This window comes from Tetranychus urticae, chromosome 3 (assembly GCF_039701765.1).
Source record: "Tetranychus urticae isolate SD_2017Ah chromosome 3, NJAU_TeUrti_SD_1.0, whole genome shotgun sequence".
Taxonomy (NCBI): domain Eukaryota; kingdom Metazoa; phylum Arthropoda; class Arachnida; order Trombidiformes; family Tetranychidae; genus Tetranychus; species Tetranychus urticae.
The window spans coordinates 12,806,847-12,820,659 of record NC_142960.1 but is presented as its reverse complement, the minus strand read 5'-3'; the positions used below and the strand labels follow the sequence as shown (position 1 = coordinate 12,820,659).

Here is a 13,813-nt window from a genome sequence, read left to right as displayed (position 1 = left end):
ATTTTTCATTAAATCCAAGATTAAGAATATTGAGATCAAGAAAATATAATTTAATTAAAAATAATAAATAACTTTAAGAAATTTGAAATTTGTACCAACATGCATCGCCATAGCAACAACCAAGAATGTTTGGTTTTAGCTTTTGGGTTAAAAACATTAATTTAGATTGTTTTTGTTTTCTTATCTCACCAATTATATTATATTATCGAATTTTTGATTATAAATCTAATTAATCATTGACCTTCAAAGGTCCGTGTATCATCGTATCTCAGTCCATCCAAAACTTAATCATCTGACTGAGAAAGGTATGATCACGGTAAACATTGCTGATGACAATGATCACTCGTCAACATCAACATCACCATCATCTGTTATTTCATCCTCCCAAATTAACTCTTATCAAAGTGTTCAAGACACTTTGAGATTCCGTAAACTTTGCCCAACCGATTTAGAAACTTTGAAAAGTCTTTGTGAGGTTTGGTTTCCAATTACATATCCTCCAGAATGGTATGAAGCTGTGATCAATGGTGAATACTTTTATCCTTGGGCAGCAACTATTAATGGGCAGATTGTTGGTATAATTGTGGCTGATATTTGGTCTCTATCTGATTGTGATAGCTGTGATTATGATGTTCTACCACCGTACAAATTTTCCGAAGACACTAAAGTTGCCTACATATTAACCTTTGGAGTGGTTAAAGAATATCGTCGAATGGGAATTGGATCTCGATTGTTGGATAAATTAATCAATGAGTTGACTGTCAATGTTAATCCATCAGACACTGCCAATACTGTAAAAGCAGTCTACCTCCATGTTTTATGTGATAATGTGACCGCCATAAACTTTTATAAAAGTAAATCGTTTCGTATCCACCGATATCTGCCTTGGTATTATTGTAATTATGCTGGTAGAGGTGATGCTTACTCCTATGTAAGGTACATTAATGGTGCAAAAATATCATGGATCTACTCATTTCAATTTGCTCGATGTCCTATTGTTGGAGTTTGCCAGGTTCTAGGAAAATTACCCTACTTATTATGGCGTGTTTTAAGAATTTTAAGACTCTACCGAGTTCCCATTTTCAGGGTCTCCGAGAAAATGAATGAAAAACCCAAAGAAATTACTGCTTGATTGTTACTTCATTTTTTTGTCTGCTTAACTCTTCCAATCACTCTTATTATTCTTATAATTCAAGGATAAATTTCTCAACATTCCATTCATCTTGGAGAACATGATGATATTGGAGCGAATGAATTATCTATTGTCACAAATTGACTACTTTCTCATCTCTTAAAGTATGCCCATTCGCCTTATTTATCCGATGAGAATTATACACTCTACAGTCCTCCTTAACTTGGTGTTTTTTCATCAATTGTAATTTGTACATACATTTACCAGCAAATTCTCGTCAAATGTCGCTGTTTTCATAACCCTAAGCAATAGAAGAAACAAACAATGCAATGCAATTAAAGTTTGTCTAAAGTCACTCAAACTTTCATCAATCAATCATCATTCTTGATCGATAAGAACAAGAGTGGCCAATTTTTTAGAAATGATGAAAAAAACTAACCTATTGGTTATTAGTGCCTTCAACTTAATCATCAGCAATTTGAGTTTCAGATGTCATCTAGATCTTTCAAAAAATTTGTATTGATGTACAGTCCCTAGGTTCGCCAGGGATTCATCCGAAACACAATAAAGACAATGGATCTTTTAAACTGCTCAATAACTTTTGTCAATTAATATCTTTGAAGTTCACCAAAAGAGTTATTCTAAAATTGATATCTTTCTACTGAACAATATTCACCGCCAATTATATTTATTTGAGACAACTAAAGTCAATTAATAAATCACAGAGCTATTAGGATTATACTGTGCATTTGTGCAAAATCCAAAGAATATCGATGTTTTTTCATCGAAAAAATAGTCTCAAACTAACAGATGTATCTTAATTAACTTCATATGAAAATACCGAAAAATTGTTTAATCAATTTATTATTAGGATGTTAAAAATGTAGAGCGTGAATCCGTTTGCAAGTAATATGATATTGTAAATCAGCAGACGATCTAACCTTTACCTTGAAATACTAGTCAGCCATAAGCTGTAACTTAGCGAGCGTTTAAAATTCAAACAAAATTGTAAGATTATGTGCATCAAGACGCAAAATGGCATTTTTTCCAACCCTTTAACAAATTTAATGTCACCCTTTTTCGCGCTACGTACTTATATGTTGTTGGTTGTAGAAAATTTCATTGAAATCTGTTAACAATCGATAAACCGATTAACAATCGGCACAACATTGTTAATTTACTTTCGTTTATCTGTCCAATTGTAACAGCATATTTATAAATTTCTTTCTTTTGTATATTAATTGTTCACAGCTGATTGCAAACGGTTGCATTAGCCATTAAATTTTTTTGTAGAGCTTAGCCTTCGATTCGCTCAAACTAATGAAATTTTCATTAAACCAGTCATATGGAATACTAATGAAAAAACATCTGGATCAAATGTAGTTGGTAATGAATAGTTATGGTTTATTTGCAAATCAAATTTAATCAAAATTATATACTAGAAGCACAAATGATCGAATTCGTAAAAATGGATTTGAATTGTCGTGGATTGAGAGCAGTTCAACTTTGTTTCACATTAGAAAGTCGTGTAAAATGAGATGAGTCCGCGATTAGAATGAAAAGGCAAAATTTCACTTTGGTTAGGATAAAATATGACTCTGAATAGTAAATTAGTGTAATGCGTCCTCTTGTATTGCAAAAATAATCAAAGTAGGCAACAGCACGGAGCGACAATGCTCTCGGAGCTTGGATTTCTTTGGCGACTCCTGGTATTTTCCTTGTCAACTTCTAAGGCGATTTGGTTTAGTGTTGGTCTGTCTCGATTTATCGTCAATCTAGATTCTTCAATACTTGTACTCAATGTGTGTCCTCGGTAAGATAGTCCATTTAATTTATTTGCTATTGCAATGGCATCTGATTTGGAGTTGAAACTTAACCATATGGCAACACCTCTTTGATTTTCAACAAATTTTCCATTGCGTTCCTGGGCCACCTTTTTGAAATCAAATGCGATCAAAGCACTTCGGACATTTTGGGGATGACCAGTTACCCGAACAAGCCAAGGGTCATAGCAAAGAGGTGCTTTATAAGGTTTACGATTCGTGTATGGTTTACTATTGATGATAGCAAAATTGTTGACATGAAAAGCTTTGTCTACACTCTCAATCAAACATTTGGCGGCATTGTCGTTGTGTATTAAGTAGATAGTTACATTGTTACGTCGTTTAAGAGTCCTTGAGGTAGAAGCAAAGTCTGCATCACCAGTCAATAAAATGACAGAAACATTTGAATCACCAGCATCATCAACAAAACGAGTCAGAAGTTCCTTTATTTTATCGTCAGCGGCATTTTTCACATTTAAAGGCACATGGATAATGGTTAAACCATCTAGATGAAGATGTCTGAGTGCACCAGCTCTGTCAAAATTCAATACATCACAAACAATGAAAAAATTAGTCTCCAACCATGAATTATCGCTGATCAGACGTCTTATCTTTTTGACAAAATCAGTTGGTATAGTACCTTTTGGAACTGGTACGTTTTCAATGTCCCAGAAAACAGCACATTTTATGGCCTGGCTCGTAGACATTGGTTATTAAATAGAAACGTACTGTTCCGTTGATTTTTTAAACAAAATGAAAAACACAATAAACCTATAAAAAACAATCGGTATACATTAACGTTATTCAGATGAGTGTTACATCGCTCAACAGATGTTAAAAATTGTTCGTAATATATTGGAAAATTAATTACCAGCTAAGATTCTTGCTTTTGTAATTGTGAATTATGAATTAAGATTGTGTGTTAATGTAGTAAATACACGATAATAGATCAAAAACATGTTAACTAAATAACGGTTTAAACATATTTCAAGGCACAATGATTGATTTGTTAATGAAGCAGACTCTAACACCAGAGGGGAACTTGACTGTTTACATAGAAATCTCTTTAATCTGTTGAGATATGCTGTCCGATGATTGAAGTTCAATCATTGAGCAAACAATTATGATAGTTTTTAAGCTCGACAAAAATGTTCAATGGACTCCAAATAAAATGAAAGTAGCAAGTTTCTCCGAAATACCTGGTACGTGAATGTTACGAATAATGACTAACGCTTAAATTAATTAAACCGTTTCAACAAACCTTAGATCAATCAATTATTTCATGCCATTTGGTGCATTGTTACTGAGGATATGTATTGAAGTTAATCAATTTGATATTAATGGGTACAGTGAACGTCACTAGGATTTCACTTTGTTGCTAGATATTAATCAATGCAACAGAAAAAATGTTAATCTTTCGAATGATTTTCTATCACTTGTTGGTTTTTATAAGAGGCCTAATCTTTTTTTCTCAGTCAAACAGATTAATAGATGAATTGATAGATCGATTGGGGGTGCTTAGGAACAATGACGAAAAATTCACAGAAAATCAACTAAACAAAAGTAATTTGAATTTGTCTTTTTGTTCAAGATTGATCAGAATTTTGAAAAGGAGGGCCTGAGTTTTTAACAGATTAAGATTCAATTGAAATTGAGTTTTCAGCTACTTGGAAACATTCTTTCTTCAACTTACTATTAAACCAGCAAATATTTTGACAAGATACAAATTAATTCTGTGTATTTTAGAAATTATGTAATCAATTTGGTGTTTTTAGATAGATACAATTCTCAATAATTTGGTTAGTGCTTGCCTCATGAAACTGTATGTAATCGCATTCACATATAAAATTAGATAAGCAAATTATCTATGATAACTTATTTGTTGGAAAAAATTACAAGTTATATTTATGTAGCAATAAATCACTCAAATTGAGCTATGAACACCATGATCAAAACACCAATGGCAGCTGCGATAATTTCTAGAATAGATTGTTTTAAGTTAGTTTCTTCTAATAATTCTGGTATTACTGATACACATGCGATATAAATGAATCCACCAGCGGTAAATGGTAAAATCCAAGGTGATGCTGTTTCGGACGTTCCGTCGGCCACAAGTGAGATCAGAGTTCCAGTAACAGCTCCTAAGGCAGTCAACAATTGTAAGAACATGGCTTTTTTCCGAGAGCACCCAGATTGTATTAGAATAGCAAAATCGCCTATTTCATGGGGAATTTCGTGAAAAAGTATAGTTATTGTAGTCATAAATCCGATTCCTTGTCCAGTGATGAAAGAAGCACCAATGGCCAATCCGTCCGTAAGATTATGGGCCATATCAGCAGCAAGATTGAGATAACCTGCGACTTTTATTTGTTCAACTAAAGAGAATGGATAGGATAAGGACATGACAGTGGGGGTGATAATAGGTGATAGTAGAGGATAAATGAAAAAAAGAGAGTTAGTCAAGCAATAAAGTTTGGCTGATGAATTTCATCTAGCTAATGGTATAAAAAACGGGCCGGAGAAGAAGAACCTGTCGGATCAACATGCAATGTAGATTGAGCAAAAGAACCAGATGGCAAGCAACTGTCTAACTTATAGAGAATATAGATTTTGTCGTGTAATAAAAGGTTTATTTTGGGAAATTGCATACCAGGTTCAGAATGAAGAGGAACAATTTTATCAACACCAGTGAACCTGACTCTTTTTCCACTTGGACTATCCGGACACTTAGTAGAATCATCACTGAGCTGATCTGATCTAGGACTTCCTTTCAAAGATGTTTTAGAAGGCTTCTTCTTCTCCGTGGTTTCCTTTTTCTCTCCACTCTCCTCACCTTGTTCCGGCTGCTTTTTGGTTTCATCTTCTTTTGATTTCACTTTCTTTTTATCTTGGCTTTTGGGACTGGCAGAAGTTTTATGGGATACTGAATGAGAATGACCATGTCCAGGGCCTTTACAGATTCTGACAAACTTTTCAACAACTAGGAAAGCTAAGACACCAGCTAACACCCTAATAACATAAGAATAGAGAAAAAATAAAATTAGTATTGAAAATCAAGGTAATGGGTTTCATTTTTTTATGTTTGCTGGCACAACTAACCATAATCCGACTGACATATCGTGACTGTGATGATGTTCACCATCGCTCTCATGTGAATGGCCATGTCCATGTCCATGACCATGATGATGTCCCTCTGATGCTGATTCTCTGGCTTGTTGAGCTATTAAAGCATGAGGAATAAGATGAAGAAAGGCATCACCAAGAAGACCACCAGAAGCAAAACTCAACAGAATTTTTAGAAAAGGTTGATATTCAGCTGAATTATCCAAAGGTATAAACCAAAGAATAAAAAAAGGAACAACAGAAATGGTAACAGTAGAAGCTAAAGCATAAAACCATACTTCAGATGCATCTCTTTTCACAACCGTATTCGCGCTTTCACCATGAGATGGTTTAGCATGATGATCATGGCTTTCATCGTGATGGTGTAAATGTGAGTGTCCAGAGTCAATTTTGGTCAATTTTTCAGGTGACACATCTTGATTGGCTTCACGGGAATACTTAAATGATGGTCTCTCATCTACCTCATCGTGATGGTGATGGTGAGAGTCATGGTGATGATGATCATGATCATGGTCATGATTGTGACCATAACTAAGGTTTATTGTCAACAATAATGCAAAACTAATAAACAAAGATGTATATCGACACCATAATGGGAAACCCATTTAAATAAATAAATTATTAACGTAACAAAATTATCAAAATAAAAACACTAAGACGGCCCAGCTTTTCATAGAAAGAGAGAGTGAATATTGTTTGCTGTTGCTGGCAGATGACTTGGCAATACAGACAGACGCAAGAAAGAGAAAAGGTAACCTCTTGTTGAGAAGAAAATTCAGTGAAAACATCAATTGTTTTATATCATTTCTTTGGTGTCTATTCAGATTAATAACGATGATAATATTGTTTCATACAATTTTGAGAAATAAAGAATATCTACTTATCTAAATTTTATCATTTATCAAAGATTTAGCATGCATATTTGTTCTGAATTGACGCGAAACACGTTACATTTGATGAAAATTGTTAATTAGAAAGCATTTATTTAAAAACAAGGTTAAATTAATCAAACAATATAGTCATTCAAAGAGGGAAACTTGGTTGAAAAGTGAAAAATATTCCTAGAACTTTAACATGAATAGATAATACTATTAGATATTTGTAAACATTAGGTAGCCCAGTAAGTTCTGCATGAAAAAGTTATCTTATAAATCAATGCATAATAAAACTCAGGTTACAATTGAAAATATTTGCGATCATTTCATTGATTAATAATTTTGCTTAAAAATTAATTTTTTCAAAATGCAATTTTCGTACAAAAATTTCTGATCTACCTAATATTATAGAAATATTTATCCATTTTGCTTATTAAGTTAGAAAATTTAAAGTCTGTTCACCCTGACAAATGTTAACGACACAGATCTAATATCTTATTTAATTTGTTTTTGTGTACATAAAGCTCAAACTTCCTTTGCTTTTTGCAATGCAGCTACTTTTTCATCGATTGTTTTAAATTGTAAGGTCCAATTAGTATCGAATAAAAATTGTCTTTGGTCAAATCGATTATCATCCGGGGAAAATGTTTCAGCATGAAGTGAAGGCGTTAATACTGTTTGTTTGTGACGATTGCGAGCATGTAAAGTGAAAAATCGCTTGACTTTGTTGGACAAAATGACTGGATCAGAAGGCTGATTATACTGTTCAGCATTTTCCAAAAGCTTGCAAAATAAACTGTAAGGTCCGCATGCACCAAATTCGCCTCGACGTAGTCGACCAAATAAGCTAAGCTCATCATATGTTAAACCGAGATCATCTTCATCGCTTTGATTTTCACCGGTAAGCTCTGCACTTGGAATAGCATTCAATATCAAGTCCAAAACTTCTTTGTCTTCAGTTAAAATTTTATCTTTTATGTAAGATAAGAATCTACGAAGATCACGTTTACTAAGGCTGCCAATTGGATTAAGATCAGCCGAAGAGCAATCATACTTTGTCAAGTATCCAACCAAAGCTTCGTCCACATTACCGCTTGCTAAGACTAGACGGTTACATTCACTGAGATCATAAGTTAGAACCATTCTCAGTCTGGCTTGAAGATTTTGAAGCCTTAAAGGAATACTTTTGGGAACGGCTCTATTGAGAGCTTTATTGGTCAAGCTATCGACAGATTTGTATATCTCGGTGAAATTTACGGAATAGAACTCAGCTCCACATAATTTTGCAAGTCGTTCAGCTCTTTCTTCACTGGCTTTACCTGAGTAATTAGTTTTCAAGTAAACACAGCGGAGTAACTTTCGACAGATATCTTTAGGTCCTTTGATATTTTTAAATGGTGTACCAAGTATTGATGTCAAGGAAGTCATAAAATCTGAATCATCTGTAAGTGATTGGTTTTTAGCATGCTTATAAATAAAAGAGCTCATACAGTAAACCAAGCAGGCAACGGAAGCTGAATCCAGTCCTCCACTCAAAGGCACAATGAAACCTTTGCACCATGAATGACAACGGCGCAAGTAATCCCAGAGCCAAAGAGATCCATACATGATGATTTCTTGTTCAGGTGTGATTGATTCAAGGTGGCAAGGTATATTTGAAGATAAAGGAGTTTGAAATAAATTGAAATTGAAAATAGAAATGGTTAGATCCTTTGGGTAATCAACTAATCCTGACTCTGGTTCACTCAGTTTACTTTGATTAGCGTAATAGTTTAATCGAGATCCTACGTTTCTATGTGAAAGGCTCCGAACATTGAATTGTTGGCGATAATTAATTATATCTAAAGGGTCCAATTTGTAAATTGCAAAATCGACATCTCGCAAAAATGTATCGGTGGTTGTTGTTTTAGAAACAACTTTTCCGTTGAGGACCTGAAGGCTTCTTCCGTAAAAACATATACGAGCTCCATCACAGCCAATTAAATTTGAGAAAGCGTAAAGACCACCTGATTTACTAGTAGCTGTTTTCATTAAGTCAAGGGCACGATCGAGTTTACGAATTTCCCAGTATGAACCAGATCCATTGGCAATAATATGAACTCCTTTTTCCCCAAATAAAGATACATTTGAAGCATCAGCAACCCACATTTCTTCACACATTTCGAAACCAATCTTAACGGCGAAAGATTCAGAAACACTATAATTGATGTCAGGCTGTATGATTTCTAGAATAATATCTGACCCAAAAGGCACATATTTTTGATGTGTAAGAACTGATATGAAGGAGGGTAGAGGAAACCATTGAATGCTTGAGCCAGTTGGATCTCCCCAGGCAGTGAACCACCGAGATTCGCGATAATTTCCTCCATCAGCCAATTTGGTCTTGGGACGAATCATAAGAATTTTATTGTTAAGTAATATAATGCGGCAATTGTAAAGCGATCCATCCTTATAAACAGGCATTCCTTCAAGATAAATATAAATATACAAAGGATTAGATTACTGAATACACAAAATTAGGATCCCGCAATAACGAAAATAATAATTTGAAAGGATAAAAATATACCTAGGTCAATGATTATGTCTCTAAAGTCATTTTGTATTATCTCAGCCACGATTTCCCATGAATGGAAAACAGTATCAGATTCAAAGAAAGCATCTTCACACGAATAACCAGAGATTTCAAGCTCTGGTCCAACTCTTAGAGAAGCTCCGTTTTCCTTAGCAATGTGAATACTTTTGACTATACGATCTCGATTTCCCACAAAATCCAAAGCCAATTGATTGAGAGTGAAGACAGCAACACCAATCTTTGACATGGCTGATTTTTAAAAGAAACTTCGATATCGATAATCTGAATCCAATTTTCGATCAATGATGATAATGACAATTGTATTTTGAGCAATATTTGACCAGGAAACTGCTCTTTTGTAGACAAGAAAATAGATTGACTGGAATATTATAAATGTAGCACTGGCAGCACAATATCATGGAATCCTGAATCAGTAAGAGATTAGAAAATGTCGAGGTGAGAAATTGTAATAAAAACCAGGTTATCACGACATTAATATAGATTAAAAAGCAAAAGAATATCTCTTTGAGAGTTAATTTTGTTATACACAATATATATAAAACAATGACAGTAAAAACCAAGAACTTTACACACAAGAACTTAAAAACTAAGTATTTGTACAAGCTCGAAGCAACAGTAAAAGTAAAATATACGATATGAAATGAAAACAAAATACGAAATCTAATGTAAACAGACAAATGTGAAGACTTACTCAGAAAGCCAGAATGGAAGGCAAAACGTCATGAAAGATGATCGGATGAAAATGGAGAGCAAGAGGAAATCATAATCAGATAACAAATAATTATTGACTAATATCAGATTATATAATCACAGAACTCTAGATTTAAATCATTAGCAATCAAACATGAATTTAGATTGTATCTAAAACTACAGATACTTTATTGATACTGAACCTAGTAGCAATGTGTTACACTAGATGTTAGCACTGGATGCAACAAATTTCATCTTGTTATAAATGATGACTTTGAAGGTTGAGTAATCTTGTCAACGTTTTAAAAGGTCTTTAAAGCTATTCCCATTTTATGTTCACTGTTTTATTTTCATTCTTCACTTGGATCACAATCAAAATGGCAGGAAACAAGGAACGAACTTTCATCATGGTTAAACCCGACGGTGTCCAACGGGGTTTGGTCGGTGAGATCATTAAACGATTTGAAGCCAAAGGTTTCAAATTAGTTGGTATCAAGATGAAACAGGTAAGGTGTCTTTTCATGGCTATCTCTTTATCTGATTCTCTCTTTCTTTTCCGGCTTTCTTTCCCTTATTTCCGTCCCATGCTTTCTTTTATCAATTAACAATTTGATTTTAATTATTCTCTCTAGGCTTCTGAAGAACTTCTTAAGAAACATTATGAAGAACTTGCTGGCAAGCCATTCTTCGGTGGTCTTATTAAATATATGTTATCTGGTCCAGTTGTCCCTATGGTGAGTTGGTCACACCTAATTTATATTTTTCATTCTCATTTTTTTCAAATTAAAAATTTCATTTAATTGTTCATTTTTTTAACATTTTTGCCACTTTCAAGGTATGGGAAGGATTGAACGTTGTCAAAACTGGACGAGTTATGCTTGGTGAGACCAACCCTGCTGACTCCAAGCCTGGAACCATCAGAGGAGATTTATGCATCCAAGTTGGAAGGTAATTAAATGTTTTTTTCATCAAGTCTTATACAATTATTCATTGCTATCTTACAAATGAACTAAAATTATTTATTTTGAATTTTGCTTCACAGAAACATCATTCATGGAAGTGACTCAGTTGAAACCGCTAAGCGAGAAATTGGTCTTTGGTTTGAAGACAAGGAGTTGTCTGACTGGGCTCCAGCTCAACAATCATGGGTCTATGAAGATTAAGTTAATGCTATTTGATTATTTCAAATAAATTTGTATCTTGAATATGTCCAGACTTTTAAAAGTAAACTAGTGAAAGAAAAAAATCTCCATTGTTTCGTAAATTTATTTTTTGAGTTGAAAAAGTGTTATCATCCATTTTCCTTTACCTGCCTAAAGCTCAATTTCGGGTTATTCAATCTTTATCCTATCTACATGTACAGAACAGCCTCATCACGATTAGCAGCTCCAGCTGGAACACCAAGGTTAAAGATAACTTTAAACGTGACATAAGTCAATATAGCTGCCATTGCAATTAAACACACAAAGATAACAACGTTGAGTGTCGCTTCACTTGATAATTGAGCTTGTTCTTGGTGACGTTGAACTGCCTTAAATGGATTTTCAACAATGGCATGTGCATCTGCTTCCGCTTTCTGTTTAACCCAATTTTTATGAACCTTTGAAAATGAATATTGATTGGCAGCAATTAGACTTTCTTCCAGATTCTCTGAAATTAATTTCACTGATGATCCAGACAAGCCAAGAGCGTCAAGGGAAGCTGTTAGATTACCAAGGAATAAATAATCGCCATCTTCGCCATACCTGACCTTATAATCTTTACGAATAGCAATTAGATGGGAAAAGCATCCAGAATTTACTTTATAAACTGATATTTTCATCAAAACTGCTACAAGAGCTCTACAATGATGATGAGGCAAACGATTTGCTAATTCAGCTAAATCCATACCAATTAAACATTTGACCGATCCGATGGATAACAAGGAAACAATAACCCAAAGGTTAACCTTAATCATATTAACAAACCTTTGGTTAGTTTGACTCTAACCATTCAATCATTTTGATTCAATTAAATTTAGAATCTTGTGAATGATTGTTGAAATAATATTGATTAACCATGTTCATCCTTTTTGTGTAAAACAAAGTGTCTATTCAAGCATTGTTACAGCTCAAATAATCATTTGAAATGTAAATAATGGTCAAAGATCTTTAACTGTTCATATGGTCAAGATGATTGTGAAGGTACAGATGCATGTCTAAATGTTGAACAATGAAAACATCAAACAATCCTAAACTCATTTCATTTATTCCCATTTATTGATTTTTATTCAAAACTCATCTTTTATTATCTTTTACTAAATAAAGATATTCAATTGAATAGTAATTACAATTTATGAATCACTAAGGCTTTTGATTTAGGTTCAAATCATCCCAGGACCATTCATGTCCATAACAATTTATAATAATCTTAATAATATTGATCCAGTCTTAAGAGTAACACAAGACACACAAGATAATCAAGAAAATTGAGTTAATCGAGAAAATTGATTGTTACTCAACCGTCAAATTCAAGTTTTGATATCAACTTAAATCCAGTGCATTTTCATTTCAAGAAATGGTCTCTTCAACTGAATTGAATATTGTCTTGTAAACTAATCTAAACAAAGTATTTCTTGGGTTTAGGGTTGAAAAAAAGGATTTTCATTTTCCAAGTAAACATTAACTGTGCCTTTACAAAACATGTTTAGATTGTGACGATTTAAATTGTTATAAAATACAAAATAAATATACTTTAATGGCCTACAGATTTGCAAGATTGAGAAGTTGATTTTGTTGATTTCATGAATGAATATTTTATTGCTTTTTTTGCTTTTGTTATTTTTTGTTATAATGTTTGAGGCTGAATTGTTGTTGAAATGATTGTTTTCTTACAAGAAGATGATGAACAGATGAAAAGGAAGATATAACATTAATAACAAGGTTATGTTGATGTTAGTGATGGTTTACAAGGAAGATAAGCTTGGAAATTGGAAATATTAGGTTTGATCTCTGAGCGAGTTTTAATCGCAAATAGTGACTCTGTACAAGGCCAGTTTGAATGGGTCGGTCGTAAGGTTGAAAAACAAGCTTATAAGAAATTCAATGATGGGTGATTCCGAAGATGGTCGAGTTAATGGTCAAAATGAGGACAAATTATCTGGAGATTGAATGATGACAACTATAGATTTTGTATGAATATCGTGATGACGATCATGATGATGATTATGATGATGATTATCGTGTTTGCTTGTTTTCCTTTCTCTCGTCATTTCCATCGCATTTTGGATACAATTTGAATTATTTCCAGTTTGCCTTTCATTGGTCTTGATTGCCTTTTGGTTTCGCTGAGGTAAAGGTTTGTCCATAAATTGTTTGCTTCACCTTTATTTATCTTGACAACAATCAATGGCAATCAATTGTTCCATGAAAGATTCGCTTCTCTTTATTTGCCAATTTTCTTCATGGGTTTTGTACCAAGGATTATGCTTGATTATGAGATCAACTCTTGAAGATGATTTGCTTCAATGAAATACCAATATTGATTTGATGAGAGAGTTGAGTTAACATTTTGACAATCATTATCACAATCAAGATGT

The 13,813-nt window shown here is 33.5% G+C and overlaps 5 protein-coding genes across 6 annotated transcripts; 2 read left to right on the top strand and 3 right to left on the bottom strand.

The window, feature by feature from the left end:
* Positions 1–123: 123 nt before the first annotated feature.
* Naa60 (N-alpha-acetyltransferase 60) lies at positions 124–1,730 on the top strand. Its single transcript, XM_015926730.3, has one exon. It carries the CDS (start codon positions 308–310, stop codon positions 1,130–1,132), a length of 825 nt encoding a protein of 274 aa, XP_015782216.1. The 5' UTR covers positions 124–307; the 3' UTR covers positions 1,133–1,730.
* Positions 1,731–2,515: 785 nt separating this feature from the next.
* On the bottom strand, positions 2,516–3,662 carry LOC107359752 (meiosis regulator and mRNA stability factor 1). The gene has a single exon (XM_089268529.1). The coding sequence runs from the start codon at positions 3,660–3,662 to the stop codon at positions 2,778–2,780; it is 885 nt and encodes a 294-aa protein (XP_089124655.1). The 3' UTR covers positions 2,516–2,777.
* Positions 2,516–6,756, bottom strand: LOC107359751 (protein catecholamines up). 2 transcript variants are annotated; one of them, XM_015926305.2, is made up of 5 exons: positions 6,055–6,756; positions 5,606–5,964; positions 3,827–5,330; positions 3,596–3,726; positions 2,516–3,489 (listed from the first exon to the last, which is right to left on the bottom strand). In XM_015926305.2, exons 1-3 carry the CDS (start codon positions 6,681–6,683, stop codon positions 4,876–4,878), a joined length of 1,443 nt encoding a protein of 480 aa, XP_015781791.2. In that variant the 5' UTR covers positions 6,684–6,756; the 3' UTR covers positions 2,516–3,489; positions 3,596–3,726; positions 3,827–4,875. The 2 variants fall into 2 exon arrangements, with proteins under 2 accessions (XP_015781791.2, XP_015781792.2); XM_015926306.2 differs by having other exon boundaries at positions 2,516–5,330; positions 5,789–5,964.
* Positions 6,757–7,041: 285 nt separating this feature from the next.
* On the bottom strand, positions 7,042–10,388 carry Nadsyn (NAD synthetase). Its single transcript, XM_015926303.3, has 3 exons — positions 10,238–10,388; positions 9,520–9,950; positions 7,042–9,418 (listed from the first exon to the last, which is right to left on the bottom strand). Exons 2-3 carry the CDS (start codon positions 9,770–9,772, stop codon positions 7,479–7,481), a joined length of 2,193 nt encoding a protein of 730 aa, XP_015781789.2. The 5' UTR covers positions 9,773–9,950; positions 10,238–10,388; the 3' UTR covers positions 7,042–7,478.
* A 151-nt stretch (positions 10,389–10,539) lies between these two features.
* Positions 10,540–12,571, top strand: awd (nucleoside diphosphate kinase). The gene is made up of 4 exons (XM_015926308.3): positions 10,540–10,742; positions 10,869–10,970; positions 11,072–11,184; positions 11,279–12,571. The coding sequence occupies exons 1-4, from the start codon at positions 10,569–10,571 to the stop codon at positions 11,397–11,399; spliced, it is 510 nt and encodes a 169-aa protein (XP_015781794.2). The 5' UTR covers positions 10,540–10,568; the 3' UTR covers positions 11,400–12,571.
* The last annotated feature ends 1,242 nt before the right edge of the window (positions 12,572–13,813 follow it).

Bases quoted from the DNA above. Each gene is read 5' to 3' on its own strand.
- Naa60 (XM_015926730.3), top strand. From the start codon at position 308: ATGATCACGGTAAACATTGCTGATGACAATGATCACTCGTCAACATCA.
- LOC107359752 (XM_089268529.1), bottom strand. From the start codon at position 3,662: ATGTCTACGAGCCAGGCCATAAAATGTGCTGTTTTCTGGGACATTGAA.
- LOC107359751 (XM_015926305.2), bottom strand. From the start codon at position 6,683: ATGGGTTTCCCATTATGGTGTCGATATACATCTTTGTTTATTAGTTTT. The intron at 5,965-6,054 runs GTTAGTTGTGCC...TTATGTTATTAG, and splicing joins GATATGTCAGTCGGATTATG to GGTGTTAGCTGGTGTCTTAG. The intron at 5,331-5,605 runs GTATGCAATTTC...CATTCTCTTTAG, and splicing joins TCCTCTTCATTCTGAACCTG to TTGAACAAATAAAAGTCGCA.
- Nadsyn (XM_015926303.3), bottom strand. From the start codon at position 9,772: ATGTCAAAGATTGGTGTTGCTGTCTTCACTCTCAATCAATTGGCTTTG. The intron at 9,419-9,519 runs GTATATTTTTAT...TTTATCTTGAAG, and splicing joins AGACATAATCATTGACCTAG to GAATGCCTGTTTATAAGGAT.
- awd (XM_015926308.3), top strand. From the start codon at position 10,569: ATGTTCACTGTTTTATTTTCATTCTTCACTTGGATCACAATCAAAATG. The intron at 10,743-10,868 runs GTAAGGTGTCTT...TATTCTCTCTAG, and splicing joins TTGGTATCAAGATGAAACAG to GCTTCTGAAGAACTTCTTAA. The intron at 11,185-11,278 runs GTAATTAAATGT...TTTGCTTCACAG, and splicing joins TTATGCATCCAAGTTGGAAG to AAACATCATTCATGGAAGTG.